The sequence below is a fragment of the Adiantum capillus-veneris genome, chromosome 6 (genome assembly GCF_014529385.1).
Source record: "Adiantum capillus-veneris isolate H3 chromosome 6, ASM1452938v2, whole genome shotgun sequence".
In the NCBI taxonomy this organism is placed as follows: Eukaryota; Viridiplantae; Streptophyta; class Polypodiopsida; order Polypodiales; family Pteridaceae; genus Adiantum; species Adiantum capillus-veneris.
The window spans coordinates 19,599,361-19,618,781 of record NC_140936.1 but is presented as its reverse complement, the minus strand read 5'-3'; the positions used below and the strand labels follow the sequence as shown (position 1 = coordinate 19,618,781).

At 44.9% G+C, this 19,421-nt stretch overlaps 2 protein-coding genes across 5 annotated transcripts in view; both read left to right on the top strand.

Moving 5' to 3' along the window:
* LOC147455222 (uncharacterized) overlaps nucleotides 1-16,715 on the top strand; it is a 60,061-nt gene extending 43,346 nt beyond the window's left edge. For 2 of the 4 annotated variants that reach the window (XM_086514054.1, XM_086514053.1), the window contains one exon: nucleotides 14,690-16,480. In XM_086514054.1, coding sequence (XP_086370180.1) covers nucleotides 14,690-15,717 — 1,028 coding nt within the window. In that variant the 3' untranslated portion in view covers nucleotides 15,718-16,480. Of the gene's footprint in view, nucleotides 1-14,116; nucleotides 14,273-14,689; nucleotides 16,481-16,576 lie in introns of those variants that run through there. The other 2 variants (XM_086514055.1, XM_086514056.1) reach the window with 2 other exon arrangements.
* LOC147455221 (crinkler effector protein 8-like) lies at nucleotides 16,597-18,195 on the top strand. Its single transcript, XM_086514052.1, has one exon. The coding sequence runs from the start codon at nucleotides 16,597-16,599 to the stop codon at nucleotides 17,965-17,967; it is 1,371 nt and encodes a 456-aa protein (XP_086370178.1). The 3' UTR covers nucleotides 17,968-18,195.
* Nucleotides 18,196-19,421: the final 1,226 nt, after the last annotated feature.

Sequence of the window (19,421 nt, the reverse complement as noted above, 5' to 3'; positions counted from 1 at the left end):
CTGACTCGAGAGGTGTGAGCCACTCAGCTGGTACTGCCTTTGAGATGTGTTGGCACATGCTCTGTACCCCTCTCATGCCCTGTAGTTGAAAGCCCTGCAGCTCCTCTGACAAGCGTGAAAACTGTAACCAGTCACCTAAAGAGCGTACAGGACCCGTTGCCATGGGACCCCAAGAAACATTAGACCGACTACCAACCAAGTGGCCTCTATGAGTGCTAACCATGGGGTTCCAAACAAGGGGCTGTCACAGGCGCTCCTCCGTGCAAGTAGGCAGCAATTGCTCCAGGCCTCGCCGCAAATGCTCCCAAGATCGAAGCAAACCCACAGCGAAGCGGTTCTCCAGTCTCCTGCTCAAACCAACTCTGCGCATCTTTGTGAAGATCCATTTGGTCGAAGGTTGCCAGGGGTCTCCTGCCTGAGGCACCCTAGCTCGAAGCTGCTGTAGCAAGAACTCCTTCCAGGGCGCCTCACCTGGAAGAAGTCCTCGGACAATGAACTTCCCAAGAAGGGCTCTGCTCTGTTGTGCTGGGTCTATGATCCCAAGCCCTCCCTGTGAACAAGGAAGAGTGATGACCCGCCAAGCCACTTTGGCCCGGGCTGTCTGAGTGTCACGCCCTGACCAAAGGAAGTTCCTGCTCAGCCTCTCTACCTGGCTGATACAAGAACTCGAGAAGATCCAGCAAGAAGTGATGTACCACATATTAGCCAACAACACCTGGTTGGCCACTACAACTCTGCCAGCCAAAGAAAGTTGTGCGGAGCTCCAATGTAACAACTTCCTCATGATAGACAGGAGGAGGGGAGCAATCTGCTACTCAGGAGACAAGTCCAAATCAACCTAATAGCCCAAATACCGAACTGCAGTCCCTGGGGGAATCCACCTGGCATCCAATCGGGCACAGGAGCACTACCAACCGAGAAAGCCACTGTCTTTCTCCAATTGATCAATGCACAACAAAAGGTCTCAAGAGCTTGCTCACACCTGTGAAGGTTGGCCTCCTGGCCATCCAAGTACAAGGCTGAGTCGTCAGCAAACTCAGCGTCCAATAGCTCATCTCCCCGAATAGGGAGTGCTAAGCCTCCTAGACCAACCTGCTACGACACCAAAAACCTGCTCATCGCCTCAACATAGAACAGAAAGAGGAATGGGGCAAGAGGGCAGCCCTGTCTGACCAAACGTGTGAGCATGAAACGATCACCTCTACCTCCTGACAAAAGTACCTGACTGTGTGCCTGTCTGTACAAAGCTGACACGCCTCTGATCCAAGCATCTGAGAAGCCCATCCTGCGTAGAGTGCCCTTTAGAAAGTCCCAGTCAACTCTGTCGTAGGCCTTCTCAAAATCGAAAAGAAGAATCACCAGATCTGTCACGTGACACATCCAACCCTATGTGTCCGTGGACAAGCTACAGCACGACAAGGGTTCAGTCAGTCCAATCAATCTAGATTAGAAGCGATCTGGCACTTTTGTGAGTCTATTCGTAGACCGTGCATGCCCAGTCAGTTGGTGTAGATGCATATCCTTCGGTTGCACACAACATGATCATAAGCATTCCCATCAAAATCCATCAGAATCCTTCAAGGGAATTTTCCAGTGCATTTAGCCTATTTTACCTATTTTTGACATTTTTCACTTATTATTTTCAAGTGACTTTTGTTGGAAAGTAGGTAGGGCAAATTGAGTAAGTTTATATATAAGCAAACCTAGACTAGCACTAATTGGCAGAAGAGGCAACAGAAGCCAAGCTCAACAGGCAACTTCTCAAGCAAGAACCTTGGTGGTTTTCCCTCCAAGCAAGATCCCATCCTTGGCGTTTTCATCAAGGTGATCCTCGCCATACACTCCCAGCACCTAGCGTTTCTAGATTGCAGCCCTAGCGTTTTCAACCCATATCGCCCACTTCTGGCCTGGCGTTTTGCAGCAATGAAGCGACAGCAAATTCAGCCCTAAAAGACCTGCAGATTCAGCCCAAAGAACATCAGTTTTCAGCCCTACAGTAGATGCAGATTTTCAGCCATAAAGACCAGCAAAATCAGCATTTTCCATAGCGTTTTCGGCAACAGCAGATTTCAGCCCATAGCGTTTTTGGACAGCAGATAAAAGATTGCAGATTTCAGCCCTTAGGTCGGTCTCGCCATCCCCGTCGTCATCACCGACATAGCCTAGACTTGCATCAGTCACATGCATTCAGTTTGTACCAGTTTGTGCAATCCTAAGTAGACCACTCTCGTCGACGAGAGTGGCGCCTTCAGAGGAGGGTTTTACAACGTCTCTGGTGTCGTATCTCTCTTCTCTTCTCTCTCTCTCTCTCTCTCTCTCAGTCTCATACACTTGCACGCACAGTATCCACTCACTTTGTTCGTGATCATAGCACTCTCTCATTAAGAACGGAAGGCTCTGCCTGCCATAAGAACAAAAGGAACCTTGAGCACAGTTCGGAGCACTCATCTTGAGCAAAGTTCAAACATTCATTCCGCTGCACCTAACAAGATCCTCACCACGGAGCCGTGCTAGGGCAGAAGCCTCCCAAAAAGTAAAGATGTTGTCAAGGATATTGTGCTCCTTGACAAAACCTGTTTGAGTCCCATGTATAAGGCTCTCTAGAAGTGGCTGGATCCTCAAACTCAGAGCCTTGGCAAGAATTTTGTTGGCTGAGTTGAGGATGGTGATGGGGCGCCACTATCGAATCTCATCCAAGGAGCCACCCTCCTTGGGAATGAGGTAGATGAGACCCTCACTCATGCTGTCAGGCATCTCTCATGTGTGCAAGATGTACTGAAAAGCACTACAGAGATATGGGCCAAGCCATCCTCACCTGGACAGCTACCACGGGGGAGTGCACTAAGAGCCGTGTGCAACTCCTCAAGCTGAAGTGGCAGCTCAAGCCTCTGACGCATCTCCTCAGTCACAAGGCAAGGCATTTGTGCCCACACTTGCTCCCTGCATGCATCCTGACGCTCTGACTGAGGCTCTGCAGACAGTAACTCACGGTAAAAGTCAGTAGCAATTGCACGCATGTCCTCTGGCTCAGAAGCAACTGACCCGTCGGGCCTCCTCAACTGACTGACCTTGGCATGCGTATGCCGAGGTCCCACTGCCTCGAAGAAAGAACCAGTCACTGTCACCCACCTGTGTCCACTGAGATGCCTGTCGATGGAAAGCAAACTCATGGCACCTCTCCTCTGTGCTAACAAGCTCTTGGCGAGCCTGCTGTAACTGCTCCTCCAACCAAGGACTGTCTGGATGCTGCTTCTGCATCCTCTGCAAGGAAGCAACGCCCCGTCGGAGATGTTGCTCCTCCTCTCTCGCTGCAGCCAGGCGAGCCTAAGACTCCTGGAGAAAGAAGCGACTAAGCTGAGCTAGTCCTGAGGCCACTCTGTTAGCAGGAGAGTCCTGCATGTCCAAGCTCTTTGTCCAGAGAGCCTCTACTTGCTCTCTGAGTGCAGAGTCCAGCAAGACCCTCTCAGGGATGCGAAGCATCGTGCTCCCTCGCCTCTGCCTATCTGCCACTGTGAGGATCACTGGTGCATGGTCCGAGAAGGAAGTCCCTGCCAGAATGCCAACTGTCCCACCCAAGTCACAGAAATGGTCACTAGTGTAGAAGTGATCTATCTGCGATAGATTCACTCCTCCCACTCTGCGGTCCGAACGAGAGAAGGCCAGGCTGTCTGAGGGCCTCACAAAGCTAGAGTGCTGCCACACATCCGAAACCCTCAGTCATACAAAACCTCTCCCAAGCTGCCAGCTCAACTCCATGCAGAATAGCATGGCTACCACCAATCCTGTCAGAAGGGTCCTCCAACATGTTGAAGTCACCCCCTATGCACCACTGCTCTGCCTGCGGCAGAGACTCAACAATTTGTGACCAAAACTCTGCTCGTGCACTCGCCACATTGGGCACATATATGTTCAAGAAGCCCACAAGGCAACCCTGAACCTGCATAGTGATCCACTGAGCCTTGCCTGGCACAATAATCCCTCTGCCCACAATGGCCTACTGCAAAGAATCCGCAATAGTCATACATACCCCACCCTGGATGCCTCCAGGTCCAAAAGCAGCTGACCAAAAAGTATCATATCGGCCACGCAAGAGCTGACTACATCGTCTAATGCGGCTCTCACACAGATGATGCTCCTGTAGCATAAGGAGATCAATCTCTCCTCCCACAAGGCAACGCTAAAGCTCTTGAGGCAATCGGCCCCTCTGACGCTGAAAGTGGGGCCCACCTAGTCCATGCACGTTCCATGAGACGATCCTCATGGGGAGCGAGAGAGAACAGACGCTGCCGCAACAGCTAAACGTGCTATCTTCGAGGCCGGCTCGGATGGGGAGTAATCCGCATCTGAGCGTCCTCTAGATAGGCGTGACTGCAAAGAGTGCTTGGCCCAAGCCCATGTCACAAAGTGATGACGTGGTTGCCCGAAACCCTAACCCTAAAATCAAAAACCCTAATTCTGTCCTAACCCTAATCCTAACCCTGATTTGCTGACGTGGTGCGCTGACACGTGGCAAAGCTGTATGGATCCCCGCGTTTCACGGAAAAAAAGCAGCTAGGCTTTTTGCTTTATTCTACGCTGGGAAAAGCAAAGAGAGAGAGAGAGAGCGCTTTATTTTAATATAGAAAGCCTCTTTGCTTTATTGGATTAAACGATAGAGAGAGCTGTTCTGCTTTATTTTAAAAGGGATAGCTTTTTGGGACTTGCTTTACTTTTACAAGCAAGAGAGAGAAAGAGCCTTTGCTTTATTTTTAGGCTTTTGATTTTCAGCTTTTGGGCTCTGCTTTTAGCACCCCTTGTACTCTTTAAATAAGTGGGTAGGCCACTCACAACTCAGAGCATCTGGACGCAGAGTCTGAGTGTGAGCGCCTGCGCACTCTTGTACTTTGAACTCAGATTAATACAAAAAGAAATACCGAAAGGGGCGCCAGTCTTTGGGGCCAATATCTCTAGGCACGGAACTCCGCCGGGCCAGTGTCGAATAGATTGTGAACTGTGAACTGCTTTGAAGTGGTTATTTGGTGCTGTCGCGGTAGATTCTTGACTTGGAGTGTCCAAGTCTGTTACAGTGGTATCAGAGCACGGCCGATTTCTCTTCTACGGGAAATCCGATCCCAATTTTTTTTCTGCGGCACCTATGGCTTCAGGCAAGGATCAGTTGACTCCCTCTACATCCGGAGATGCGGGAAGGGATCACAACTAAGAGTCAGGCAAGGACTATGGCCCGTCTCGGCCTACTCAGGCGGAGCGTCAAGAGATGGAGCGCCGACAATTGATCGGCGATGCAACAAAGATGATGCTTAATTTTGCTAAGGACCCGAAACTGGCAAAATATATGAGCAAGATCTCTTTGGAGGAGGTGCATACGGAGTGGCAGAAAACCACAACACCACCCCCGAAACCCGCTCTCAAGAAACCTCCTACTCCCAAGACATATACAGAGAAGGAATTAGAAGAGGTGGTTGATGCCCGAATTACTCAGCTTTTTGACGCGCAGAACAAAGCTCAAAAGCACGGCAAAAAGCAGAAGAAAGGCACTGACTTCTTGGGTTATTTGGGTCGTCAATCGACATTTGAAAAGGCAAAGAAACAGAAGAAGAAAAGTTCGATATGAAGGAGTACCCAGTTCTTCTTCTTCTTCTTCTGATAGTTCTTCTAGCTCATCTGACTTGAGCGAAGAAGACCGAAAAGGCAAAAAGCGAAGCAAGAAACAACGCTTCGGAAAGGGCAAGAAAAAGGCAAAGAAGTCTAAATCTCGCTCAGTGAGTGACAGTTCTACAGAGGACTTGTCTACAAACAGTTCAGACTCTGACGACAGTCATTTTTATGCAAAGAAAAAGATTTTTTACAAAGCCAACCAGCATGACTTTCTGGAAGACAAAAGCAAGAAAGTCTAAGAGTTTAAGGAAGGTGGACAGTCAATTAAATTTGACACGTTTTCGGGATATAGAGATGCTTCGAAGGCTTTGTCGTTTGTACAACAGTTTGACATCGCTTTTGTGGGAGGACGCTACTCAGAGCACTCTAAGATTCGGAGAGCTGCCTCTTACTTTAAGGGGATTGCGATGGGGGATTGCGCGTAGCAGGTGAGGGCGGAAGGGCGCGCGAGGGTAGGGGGCAGCAGCGATGGCGAGAGTGGGGGTGCGGCAGCAGCAGCAACGAGCGAGCCAACTTTAAAAAGGATCAAGATGTGATTATTCACGAGCATGTTGATTTGCATGATCAAGATGTGATTATTCACGAGCATGATGATTTGCATGATGAAGATGTGATTGTTCACAAGAATGATGGGTTAGTGGATACTTTGTGTCACGTGACATCCCAACCCTATGTGTCCGTGGACAAGCTACACCACAGCAGGGTTCAGTCAGTCCGTCAAGTCTAGATTAGCAGTGATCTGGCACTTTTGTGAGTCTATTCGTAGACCGTGCATGCCCAATCACTGAGTATAGATGCATATCCTCCGGTTGCACACAACATGATCATCAGTATTCCCTTCAGAATCCATCAGATTCAGTTAGGGGAATTTTCCAGTGCATTTAGCCTATTTTCCCTATTTTTAGTATTTTCACTTATTATTTTTAAGTGACTTTCCAACAAAAGTAGGTAGGGAATTTTTGCTAAGTTAATATATAAGCAAACCCAAGTTTAGCACTTTCTGGCAGAAGAGGCAGCAGGAGCTTCCCGCTCAACAGGCAACTTCTCAGCAGTACCCCCCCCCCCCCCCCCCCAAAGTACCCCCAGCGTTTTTGGACATCCATCCTCGCGGACAGTTCTCAGCACTTGGCGCCTCCTTCCACTGCAGAGTCGCCACCATTACCATCAGCCATCGCCAGCATCTTCCATCAGTTGGCATTTTTCCCTAGCACCATCATCAGCGATTTCAGCCCTTCACTAACGCTAGGCATCCACAGCAGATTACCGTTTTTCCTCCTGATCATCATCAGCGATTTCAGCCTTTGACTAATGCTAGCATCAGCAGCAGGTTTCAGCATTTTGTAGCGTGTTTCTCCGCATGATTACCTCAGCCATAGACCTGCAGCATCAGCGTTTTTACAGCAGAATTTCAGACTTGAAGAAACACAGGTTTTCAGCAGACAAGTCGCAGTAGAACCACCCCAAGTTGGTTGTAGAAGTTTCCCCCATCTTTAGCCAAGGAAACGCAGCCAAAACAGTCAGTTTCGGCCACCGAAACAGTCCCCGAATTCAGCGATTAGAAGATCTCAGATTTCAGCCATCAAGTCGTCGTCATCACCGGCATAGTCCAACTTGCATCAGTCCATTGCATTCGCATAGTACACCTTTGTGCAATCAAAGTAGACCACTCTCGCCGACGAGAGTGGGGCCTTCGGAGGAGGGTTTTACAACCTCTCGGTGTCGTATCTCTTCTCTCTTCTTCTCTCAGTCTCATTCACTTGCACGCACAATATCCACTCACTTTGTTCGTGACCACAACACTCTACAAGACGGAAAGCTCTCTCTTTTCCTAAAGAACTAAAAGGAACCTTGAGCAATAAAGATCACTAACCTTGAGAAAATACAACATTCATTCCGCTACACCTAACACTTTGTTTAGTGAAGCTAACCTCATTGCAGATTCGATCAATCACGAAGAACCGATCTTGGCTCTCGAGTCAAGGTCCCAAGAACCCCCACAGGAAGTATTCAGTGTTCGAATGATTAGTCAGCACACATTGTTCGAGTGTTTCATTCGTGATGGTTTCCTGTATTTTAGTCACTGTCCTTATGTGATCCCTTTTCACAGGCATGCCATATTGCACGATGAGCACGATTCACTCATGAATGAGCACGGATGTATGCAGATCACTAATGAAAAGATGAAATGTTTGCACCCAAGGAATTCACATTCCATGTCTCTTCCTTGGCATGACACAATATTAGAAAAAGCACAAGAAGGATTGAGCATCAAGCATCGGCATTTCCATCATGATTTGCCACAGTTGATAGATTTAGATCAGGAAGTCAAGATTCGATCTCATTGTTTGCGTGTGTTTGATGAACGGTTTGGCACTCCGTCTCTTTGTTCATCTACATTGCATGCACAGTCTTTAAAGAAGACTAGAATTTTTCCAGTCACTTTACATGGAATGGGTATGTTCATTTTTGTGTTGGAAGCAGTTTCAGGAATTTTCATCCTCGGAGATTCTTGAAGAAGATAGACGCATGACTATAGACGAAGTTGAAGCATTGAAGAAGCCACAGATGACTTTGTCGCTTTCGGCGCGGCCCAAAGAAGCAAGCGTTGCAGACCTTTATGAAGTTCAAGTATCTCATGACACGCATCAGAGGGCCGACGAAGAGTCCTTTCCAGGATTCCAAACATTGTTGGCGATCTCCCTCGACGCCATACAATTCGGTACCAGTACCTCACTTTGACAAGGAGGGGATGTCACGTGCACATCTAACCCTATGTGTACGTGGACAAGCTACTTTATAACATGGGTTCAGTTCAGTTTAGTCAGCCTAGATTAGGAAGTGATCTGACACTTTTGTGAGTTTGTTCGTAGACCGTGCATGTCCAGACACTTAGAGTAGATGCATATCCTCTGGTTGCATACATCATGACCATGAGATTTCAATCAGAATCCATCAGAAGCATTTTTACAGTGCATAACCTATTTTCCCTATTTTAGGCATTTTTCACTTATTATTTTAAAGTGACTTTTGTTGGGAACTGGGTAGGGCAAAATGAGCAAGGATCTATATAAGAATTCCTAGCGCTAGCACTTTTGGGCAGAGGAGGCAGCAGACCACCGTGGACGTGCACCTTCTCAGCAAGACCGACAGTCAACCTAGCGTTTTCAGCCAACAAGAACCAGCCAGTGTTTTCAACTTTGTAGATCAGCCCAGCGTTTTGCATGTGCAGCAACCTGGCGACAGCAGATCACAGATCAGCCCTAGCGTTAGCAGAATCAGCAGAAGCCTAGCGTTTTTGCAGCAGGACTCAGATTTAGCCCTAGCGTTTTTGGATCAGCCTGATCACCTAGCGTTTGCAGATTCATCGCGACAGAACCACAAGTAGCATCAGCGTTTTCAGTTTTCAGTATCAAGACACCGCAGTAGAAGTCTCGAACCTCGCAAATCTCACATTCCCGTAGCAGATCCTCACCGCACGGTCAGATCAACGAGCGTTTGCAGTTTCAGCCCGGAAAACTCAGATTTCAGCATCTGCATTTTTAGTGTGTCGTCGTCGCATCGTCATCATCGTGTCGTCACCGACATAGAGTCAGAATTCAAAAGATAAAGATTTGCAGATTTCAGCCATTAGCATTTTCAGATTTCAGACCGTCTCGTTGTCGTCGTCATCGTCATCGTCGTCGACATCATCGGCAAGTCCAAGCATTGTAGAGATTTGTGCAATCAATAGTAGACCGCTCTCGCCATAGAGAGTGGGGCCTTCGGAGGAGGGTTTGACAACATTCTGGTGTCGTATTCTTCTCTCTCTATCTCTCAGTCTCAGTACCTTCATTCACTGTGTTTATCCACTTTGTTTGTGATCATTTGCACACTTTCACTAAAGGAACGGAAAGCTCTCCCTTCCGTAAGTAAAAGGAACCTTGAGGCTCGTAGGGACAAGCTCTATATGCATGACCTTGTTCACCACGCTTGTAACATCGAATCTCCTTGTGGTAGCACTCCATCTGTTTGAGACAAAGATGGTTCTTCCCTTTGTAGAGGCCTTTGTCTTTCTTCTTGTCAACTTTGACCCAATCTTTATTGTTGGAAGGTCTCTCCCCAGTTGGAGGTCTTTCTCTTGTTTCATTGGATCTCACCATCATCTTTGCAGCTTGAAGAAAGATCTTAGTAGCTACAATGGAGTGATGTATTATTGTGGAGATAGATTTGGACCTCTGAGCATTAACATATGCTCACATGTCTTTAGGTAATTCAATACCAAATTGCTGCTTTTGCTCAAAAAAATCCATCTTACAAAAGAGAGAAGCATTGAGATGTAAATCCAAAAACTTGTCTACATACTTTTGAATAGAATCTCCCTCTTCCAACTTGAAGCTTCTCCACACGGTAGACTTCATCCTTGGTCCCCTCTTGGAAGGAATTGCTTCATGAACAGATCTACACTCCTTTCCAGTCCTTGGTGCTAGTTTTTGAGCTCTTAGAGTAGCGCACCAATGTCTATAATACTTTTGGAAATACATAGCAACTTGGTGAAGTTTAGAGCCCTCCGTGAAGTGCTCACCTCCAAAGGCCGCATCAAATTGTTGAATAAAGTGAAACACCTTATTTGTATCGCCATATGTTCCATCAAAAGAGAGAGAGGTGATGTTCTTTCCTCCTCCTTTGAACTTTTGAAGATGGCGTGTTCTTTTCCAAGCTGAATGCACACGTCTATGTCCTCTTCCCCTGAGGGATGGAGAAGAGAAACTAGCTTCTTCTTGTGTGTTGGCATCATAGATGAAGAGTTAGGTGATGAAGGAGGAGAAGGTGATCTCCTTATTCTTTGCCTTGGATGTCTTCGGTCACTTGAAGGAGAAGTGCCATAGCGTGAACTAGCACAATATCGCTTTGTAGAAAGAGGGGATGCCCCCCTTTTTGGCATGCATGAACCAAAATGTGACATGTGTACCCCTTGGTTCCCACGTGTAGCCCATATTCCCATGGTTCTAGCCCTATTTCCCTCCCATAAACCATATTATGGCGCAATTTTGGCATCTCAAAAGTCCTTTTGACTTCCCAAAAAATATGTTGAGACTCTAGAAACTTGTCCTTTGCAATCTTGAAGCAATCACCTGTAGGAACTTCCCATTGTCTAAATGTGCTTCCTGCATTTCATGTCATTACCGTATTTTACTCTCTCTCTAGAACTCTAGTGAGAGAATATCCATTTTGCACTTTTAAGGGTATATTATTTTAATTGACATCAATTAGCGTCAAAATATACCTCTTTGCAATACTTTATCATTTTTTCTATGCTTTCAATTGTTATCTCTATCTAGATATCTACTTTTTAGAGAGAGAAAACCTATGAAGCTCATCAATATATAATTTTGATGGCAGTCAATATATATCTCTTTGCAGTACTTTATCATTTTTCATATGCTTTCAATTGTTATCTCTCTCTAGATATCTACTTTTTAGAGAGAGAAAACCTATGAAGCTCATCAAAATATAATTTTCATGAGTCGCCCCCTTTTTCCTCAACTTGTATCCCTCTTTTTCTGAAGCCATGCAAGAAAGGGAGCCTTGCTCTTGACTTAGATCATAGTACAAAGTACCTCTTTTAGACCCTTTTGCAACAAGCATAGAGCCCTTAAGCAACTTCCATGAACCCTCAGCAAAGATGGTAGTAAAACCATGTGCATCTAACTGGCCAACAAATAGCAAACTTTTCTTAATGCCTGGTACAAACTTGACATCATTCAATAAAAGCTCTTGACCATTGTTAAGAGCCAAACACATGGTACCCATTCCCTCAATATTGCAAGCAAAATTATCACCAAGGTACACCTTGCCATAATTGCGTGCAACATATGTAGCAAAACACTCCAAAGATGGAGTCACATGGAAAGAGACACCAAAATCTACTATCCAAGATTGAGATAGGCCATCATTAGCACTAAGCAACGCTTCAATGACATCTTTCTCTAAGATAAGTATGTCTTCTGCATTAGCTATCACCAAATCTGAGAGGCATGAAGCCGCAACGAAGAATTCCTCAACGTATGACAACTCCTCAATGACCACACTAGAGGATACATTTGCATTTTCAGCATCCTTGGAGGAATCACCTGCTGATTTTTCCCCTTTCTTCTCATCTTTCTTCTTTTTATTTTGCGCTTCCTTCTTCCTTTCCTGCTCTTTCTTGAAATACCTGCAATCGGGTTTCTTGTGACCCTTTCTGCCACATTGATAGCAAGTGACATCCTTATCCTTTGTCTTGCTCTTACTTCTATTTTGAGTCATGTTGTCCGCATCACGCTTTTGATTTCTATCTCTTGCAGTGTAGGCAGAACTGCCACTTTCCCCACTAGACTTGCGTCTAGTCTCTTCATTGAGAATAGACCCTCTTACACCGTCATACGTGAGAGTGGGACTGTTACTCAAGGAAACAACTAATGTTTCCCAAGTATCTGACAATGTCATAAGCAAGAAAATAGCTTTCAGCTTATCATCAAATTGTTGAAGCCCACTGTCCTGCAACTGACTCAACACACCTGTAAAAGCACTCAAATGCTCAGTAGTTGACTTCGAGTCATCAAGCTGCATATTCACCAACTTTCGCATCAAATGCACCTGGTTCACAGGGGTGGTGTCCTCATAATTTGACTTTAGCTTTTGCCGCATTGCATAAACAGAGTCCAAACGCTTGATGTCTGTCAAAATGTCATCATTGATAGCCATTTTGATGTAGGTCATGGCCTTTTATTCAACGTGGCCCACTCCAAGTCAGAGAAACCTGGCGGCTTATTCTGTTCCAAGTATAGGGGTGGGCAGCAACAGCGTGCAAGAAAGAGGGGAACGCGAGGCCGAGAAGGGATAGTATTCAACGATGGCGGGGGGCAGCGAACAACAGCAACGAGCTCTTCAGGCTTGTAGAAGAAGATAGGCTCCTTAGTGCAATCCATGTTGGTGGCATACATGCAATTCTTTCTTTTATTACTGCATTGGCCACCTCAACGTCTTCGAACTTTCATGTCTAGGATTTTGGAGGATTTCTAGTCTACTTGCTCCCAGAAAAAAGGCTTGCAAGGAAGGCCACCTTGTTATTCGTAATGGTAGAGCAAAAACAGCTCTTGACGCTGATGTTTGCGTTTTGCGTTCTCATGTGGTTTCCACACTAGCTTTTGGGCATTGGTAGCCTTCTTACTGGTATGTGGTTTTTGGCAAATTTGAAGCCACCAGATCTGGCTGCCCCCTTGCTTCCAGTCTTGTAGCTGACTGGAAAATAGTCATGAAGGAGTTGTCATGGCTCTTGTTCAACGATCTCCAAGACCGGCTTATTTTCTCTCTCAGAACGGCATTGAAAGCATATTGGATGTGATTGACGTTGATAGACAAGTGTTCTCATTTAGGCAAGCTGCTCTAACATTTGGTCTTGGAATGCATTATAGACACGTGTCGCACACCATTAAGGATCTGGTTGATTCCATATCTCCCATTTCGTTGCTTGTTACTGAGGATCGAATTAGTGACTGACAATATGTTGGTTCTTCGATCCTCTCTATATCCGCGAAGGTATTTTGTCATTTACAGTCATCTTCTTGAATACAAGAACACTGTAATAAAGTATGGATTATGAACAAAGGTGTTGCATGGTGGTGACATAAAGTTATGAAAGTGTGCCATGCTAAGCTTCCTTTAAAGGAGCGGTTGTTTATGTGGAGATGCATCATTGAGGTCCTCCCAATTGGCAGGTTTCTGTACTCCAGAAGATTAGCTTCCTTGTGATGTATTCGTTGTGGTGCCAGCATTGAGAATATTCCACATTTATTATGGTCTTGTTCTCAGTTTGTGGACTACATCTCTACATCTCTTCACGTGCTTTTCCTTGGAATACCTTTTAATCGATATTTCTGTATTTTTGGGGTGCTTCTGCCAGTGCTTAAGCCATATGCATACTTTTTCAACTCGGTTAGATTTTGGGTGTTGTGGTGGATAGTGTGGAGAGCACGTAATGTCCTCATGTTTCCGCAGATTCGAATATGTACCTTTCTTCAAAACATCTCTTCGGCAGTCTCTTAAAGTTGCCTATGGGAGCTCTAACTAAGGACAAATTGATGCAATCTGGGGTGTGGTGAGCATCGAAGCAGGGTTGTGAAGGAAATTGTCTCCATGATCCTGTTGAGATGAAGTATTCTCGAAGCGAGTACAAGTGCATCATAGTCTCGTGAAGTTCCTAAGATTGCTTTGCCACTGAAGAGCACGTTCTTGAAATTGCCTTTGCGCATGCACACACGTATGCAACGTGTGTGTGATTGCACCTCAAAGAAAAATAAATAAATACTGGGGCCACTTGGTGTCCACGTGTACGCTCCTGTGAAGAGCTTTTCTAACCTCCATTTTTCAGTATCAGTAAGTTGATTTCAAAGTGGTTCAAATAATTGTGAATGGCTGGTTGAATGCTGATGTGGTTGTCAAAAAACAAATGGATGCCCTTAAGGAAGGAGTAAGTGGCTGAGAGCAGTGTTCTAGATGGTCTGGAAGAAGGGAGTAAGTGGTTCAAATAATTGTAAATGGCTGGTTGAATGCTTATATAAATAAATGGATGCTCAGAAAGGAGTAAGTAACCAACCAGGTAAAAACCAACTACTTAAAGATGCAACTTCAAAGAATCATATGCATTTAACAGAATGCACTGCTCTAGATAATAGTCTAGAAGAGATCCACCCACTGTGCTTTGGATTCCCTGAAGGCTGACTACATTCATGGGATAGAATGCGACTTTCACAGGAAGCACGTCCTTTCTGTATAGGCAGAGATTTTACCATTCAGTAGTCCTACAGACCACCAGGGTGGCTTTATGCCAGTGCTTTTGTATGATTTTTACCCCATAGAGTAGCCAGCCAGGGCTGTGTGTTATTTGTATTCATTTGCCCTCTTATGTCGGTTTTGTATTCATGACTTGTCTCTTTTGATAAGTCTCTTTCAATTTCTTTTCTCTGAACAAAAAAGCTTGCTACTGATGTCTCAAGTTGCTTATTTTGCATTACAGATGTTGATCAGAGTGAAGATATGGCTGCCTCTGTTCTTAATGTTGACAAGAGTGAAGATTGGGCTAAGTCTGTTCTTACTCCTTTTGGTCATAAAAATATTGCAGAAGCTGAAGACCTTAAGAATGCTTTGGTTGAACCCTTGCCACTCAAGATACCCATTTCCATTGAAGCATACAAGAAGTTGGACCCACAGATTGCTGAACATTTTGTTCCAAGTGATGTATACAGGGCGGATCTCATCTCCCCTTACATAAGCATATTCATGAAAGAAAATCTTCAAGGTGGTTCTGAAAGTATGCAGCAAAGTCGCTGGGACATAGTCTTTGCCACTTTCTGGGAGTCACTGTTGTCCTTATCGAAGACAGAGATGATCAAATTTGACCGGAATGTGGCTGATTTCTCAGGGGCATCATCAGCATGGGTGCGTCCTGACTTGTTGCTATGGTCTATGAATAGGCTGGTAGCAAAGTTTGAGGAGAAGAAGGCTAGTCTACAAGACGCTTACAAGGACTTATTAGCTAAGCTGTCTGTTCTGCCTCGTCAGTTTTATGGGCCTGTTGATTGGATAATAGGCGTAGGGTTGGCAAGTGGTGAGATGTGTGTGTGGGCGTTGAAACAGGGTCGTGAAGGAGTGTGTCTCTATGGTCCTGGTGAGATGAAGTATTCTCGAAGCAAGTACAACTGCATTCTGGTCTCTGTGAACATACTGAAGAGTGTGTTCTCGAATTTGCTTTCAGTGCCTGCACCATTCATGTCCCTGCCTGTTCTTACTTATGGCAAGCATGACATTTTGACCAGGAAAATTGACATCGTTTGGCCAAGAGTGCTCAAAAGGATAGAACCATGGTCCATGCATGAACAGGAGGGTTTCACGACTTTGGGGTATGTAATGACAGCCTATAGTTTGAATGTACCACAGCTGATTAAAGGAGAGTGTGTTGTTTCTAGAAAAGATGTCTATAAGGTCATGCTGTGGGAGGTTGGATACGAGGAGCAGATAATATCCGAGTTGATCCTGTTGAGATGAAGTATTCTCGAAGCGAGTACAAGTGCATCATAGTCTCGTGAAGTTCCTAAGATTGCTTTGCCACTGAAGAGCGCGTTCTTGAAATTGCCTTTGCGCATGCACACACGTATGCAACGTGTGTGTGATTGCACCTCAAAGAAAAACAAATAAATACTGGGGCCACTTGGTGTCCACGTGTACGCTCCTGTGAAGAGCTTTTCTAACCTCCATTTTTCAGTATCAGTAAGTTGATTTCAAAGTGGTTCAAATAATTGTGAATGGCTGGTTGAATGCTGATGTGGTTGTCAAAAAACAAATGGATGCCCATAAGGAAGGAGTAAGTGGCTGAGAGCAGTGTTCTAGATGGTCTGGAAGAAGGGAGTAAGTGGTTCAAATAATTGTAAATGGCTGGTTGAATGCTTATATAAATAAATGGATGCTCAGAAAGGAGTAAGTAACCAACCAGGTAAAAACCAACTACTTAAAGATGCAACTTAAAAGAATCATATGCATTTAACAGAATGCACTGCTCTAGATAGTCTAGAAGAGATCCACCCACTGTGCTTTGGATTCCCTGAAGGCTGACTACATTCATGGGATAGAATGCGACTTTCACAGGAAGCATGTCCTTTCTGTATAGGCAGAGATTTTACCATTCAGTAGTCCTACAGACCACCAGGGTGGCTTTATGCCAGTGCTTTTGTATGATTTTTACCCCATAGAGTAGCCAGCCAGGGCTGTGTGTTATTTGTATTCATTTGCCCTCTTATGTCGGTTTTGTATTCATGACTTGTCTCTTTTGATAAGTCTCTTTCAATTTCTTTTCTCTGAACAAAAAAGCTTGCTACTGATGTCTCAAGTTGCTTATTTTGCATTACAGATGTTGATCAGAGTGAAGATATGGCTGCCTCTGTTCTTAATGTTGACAAGAGTGAAGATTGGGCTAAGTCTGTTCTTACTCCTTTTGGTCATAAAAATATTGCAGAAGCTGAAGACCTTAAGAATGCTTTGGTTGAACCCTTGCCACTCAAGATACCCATTTCCATTGAAGCATACAAGAAGTTGGACCCACAGATTGCTGAACATTTTGTTCCAAGTGATGTATACAGGGCGGATCTCATCTCCCCTTACATAAGCATATTCATGAAAGAAAATCTTCAAGGTGGTTCTGAAAGTATGCAGCAAAGTCGCTGGGACATAGTCTTTGCCACTTTCTGGGAGTCACTGTTGTCCTTATCGAAGACAGAGATGATCAAATTTGACCGGAATGTGACCGATTTCTCAGGGGCATCATCAGCACGGGTGCTTCCTGACTTGTTGCTATGGTCTATGAATAGGCTGGTAGCAAAGTTTGAGGAGAAGAAGGCTAGTCTACAAGATGCTTACAAGGACTTATTAGCTAAGCTGTCTGTTCTGCCTCGTCAGTTTTTTGGGCCTGTTGATTGGATAATAGGCGTAGGGTTGGCAAGTGGTGAGATGTGTGTGTGGGCGTTGAAACAGGGTCGTGAAGGAGTGTGTCTCTATGGTCCTGGTGAGATGAAGTATTCTCGAGGCAAGTACAACTGCATTCTGGTCTCTCTGAACATACTAAGGATTGCTTTGACACTGAAGAGTGCATTCTCGAATTTGTTTTCAGTGCCTTCACCATTCATGTCCCTGCCTGTTCTTACTTATGGCAAGCACGACATTTTGACCAGGAAAATTGACATTGTTTGTCCAAGAGTGCTCAAAAGGATAGAACCATGGTCCATGCATGAACAGGAGGGTTTCACGACTTTGGAGTATGTAACGACAGCCTATAGTTTGAATATACCACAGCTGATTAAAGGAGAGTGTGTTGTTTCTAGAAAAGATGTCTATAAGGTCTTGTTGGCGGAGGTTGGATACGAGGAGCATATAATCTCCGAGCCTGCCATGCGACAAGCTATCAAAGATGTTCTTCATGCATTGAAGGCACTGCATTGTGCAGGTTTGGTTCACAGGGATGTGCGATGGAAGAACATTCTTAGGAAAGCTGATGGTGGTTGGATGCTCATAGATCTGGAGACTGTGTGGAAATCTGGGGAGCAGCCTACATGTTCATTACGGGTATGGGATCAAAATACCCTGGATGACGGCACACGCTTCACAGAGAAATCTGATTTATATCTTGTCGGCAAGCTCATGCAGAAGCTACCCAGTTCAGGACATCATCTGAGGCACAATCTGCTAAATCGTGTATATGATTGCGCAGAGGATGTCTTGGAGGATGATTGGCTTCGTCAACAATGAAATGATTTTGTGAAGTGTGCTGGTTGGGTCTTGCCTAAGCTAGTGCAAGTGTCTCATACTTTGACACTACTTAACAGAGCTCCCAAATTGAAGTACTATCTTATTAGAAGTTCAGTGAATTCAGAATAGCTCATGTTTAAATGTACTGTTTGACTACCAGAGGGTTGCATGCATGTAATTGGATAGTGCAGCTGGTTTTGATTATATACCAATATTTGTATTGGAGCTGCTCGTGGATTTTGTGTGATTCCAATTTCGTCTATCTTTGTTTATTGTGATGAAGTTTGTTGCAAAGTAGGCTGCTGAGAAAATTTGTATGGAAGTGCATATACATATGTAATGTCAGCAGTCTTCATGTTCCACCACTCCGGGACTAAGAGGTATCCAATGTTGCGCAAGGTATTGTAAGCTTTCTCCCATCAAAGCTTGAACAATCAATTATGGCATTCATTTGCTTGCTTCCAGAATGATAGAACAATCACTCATGTATATGAATTGGCATCTGGAAGGCCTCCCCATAAGGTGACACAACCATCACTGCATGTGGTTTTATGCTTGTCCATCTGTTCAGGCAATTGTGCATCCACTGTTGTGCAACTGGTCCAAGATGTGCTTTATGTAGTCTCTCATCTGCATATGCTTTATCTAGCAATGTTGTATGCAATGTGTGGTAGGAAGGTGGCTTTAAGCCCAAACCATACATTGTGATGCTTGCCAAGATTGTATTGTGCATTCTTCAAATCTTGAGTCCTCTAATAAATAATGGGCTCTCTAAGAGAATGAGGGGGAGTTGTCAACGCGATACACGGTTCGTTGTTGGGGATAAATCTTGCATAGTAGCAGAAACATATTACACTTGGGTGCCTATAGAAGTTGTAGTTCTTTCACTGTAGTCCTTGGGGAAATTTTCCACTTGTTTCTAGCTTTTTGAGCAAGGAATGGGCTATCGTTGCAACTCTTGGGCATGCACAACTATTTTATTCGTCACCAACCGATTCCTTATGCAAGGTGCTTCCCTATTTTTCGCAATCCACAATGAATCCATTTCCACTCGGCATACCCTAAACCCTAAACCTATTAAAGAGATGGAACCCCTTCATAGACCCCACCTAGGACGTTTTACACAATGTCACGTGAGCATACGAAAGTCAAAGAGATCACATTGCATCTTTGCCTAGATATGACATAATAAACAAATCCAATTGCCACCTAATTATAAACTCGGTCGAACAAGACAGAGAAAGTTGACCCATTGTTTAGGCTTAGAAGGGTATTTCTTTTGCTCGAACGAACTTTGCATAAAGCAAACATCGAACCTTTTGTTATTACATCTTCTTTAAGGCTTGTGAATGCTCTTTTGACCTCTCTTGTCAAACATACACATTTTGTGATACCACGTAATGTTCACATCTTGTAAGTCTTTTGAGGCATGTCTCATTACTTGCAAAAACTTG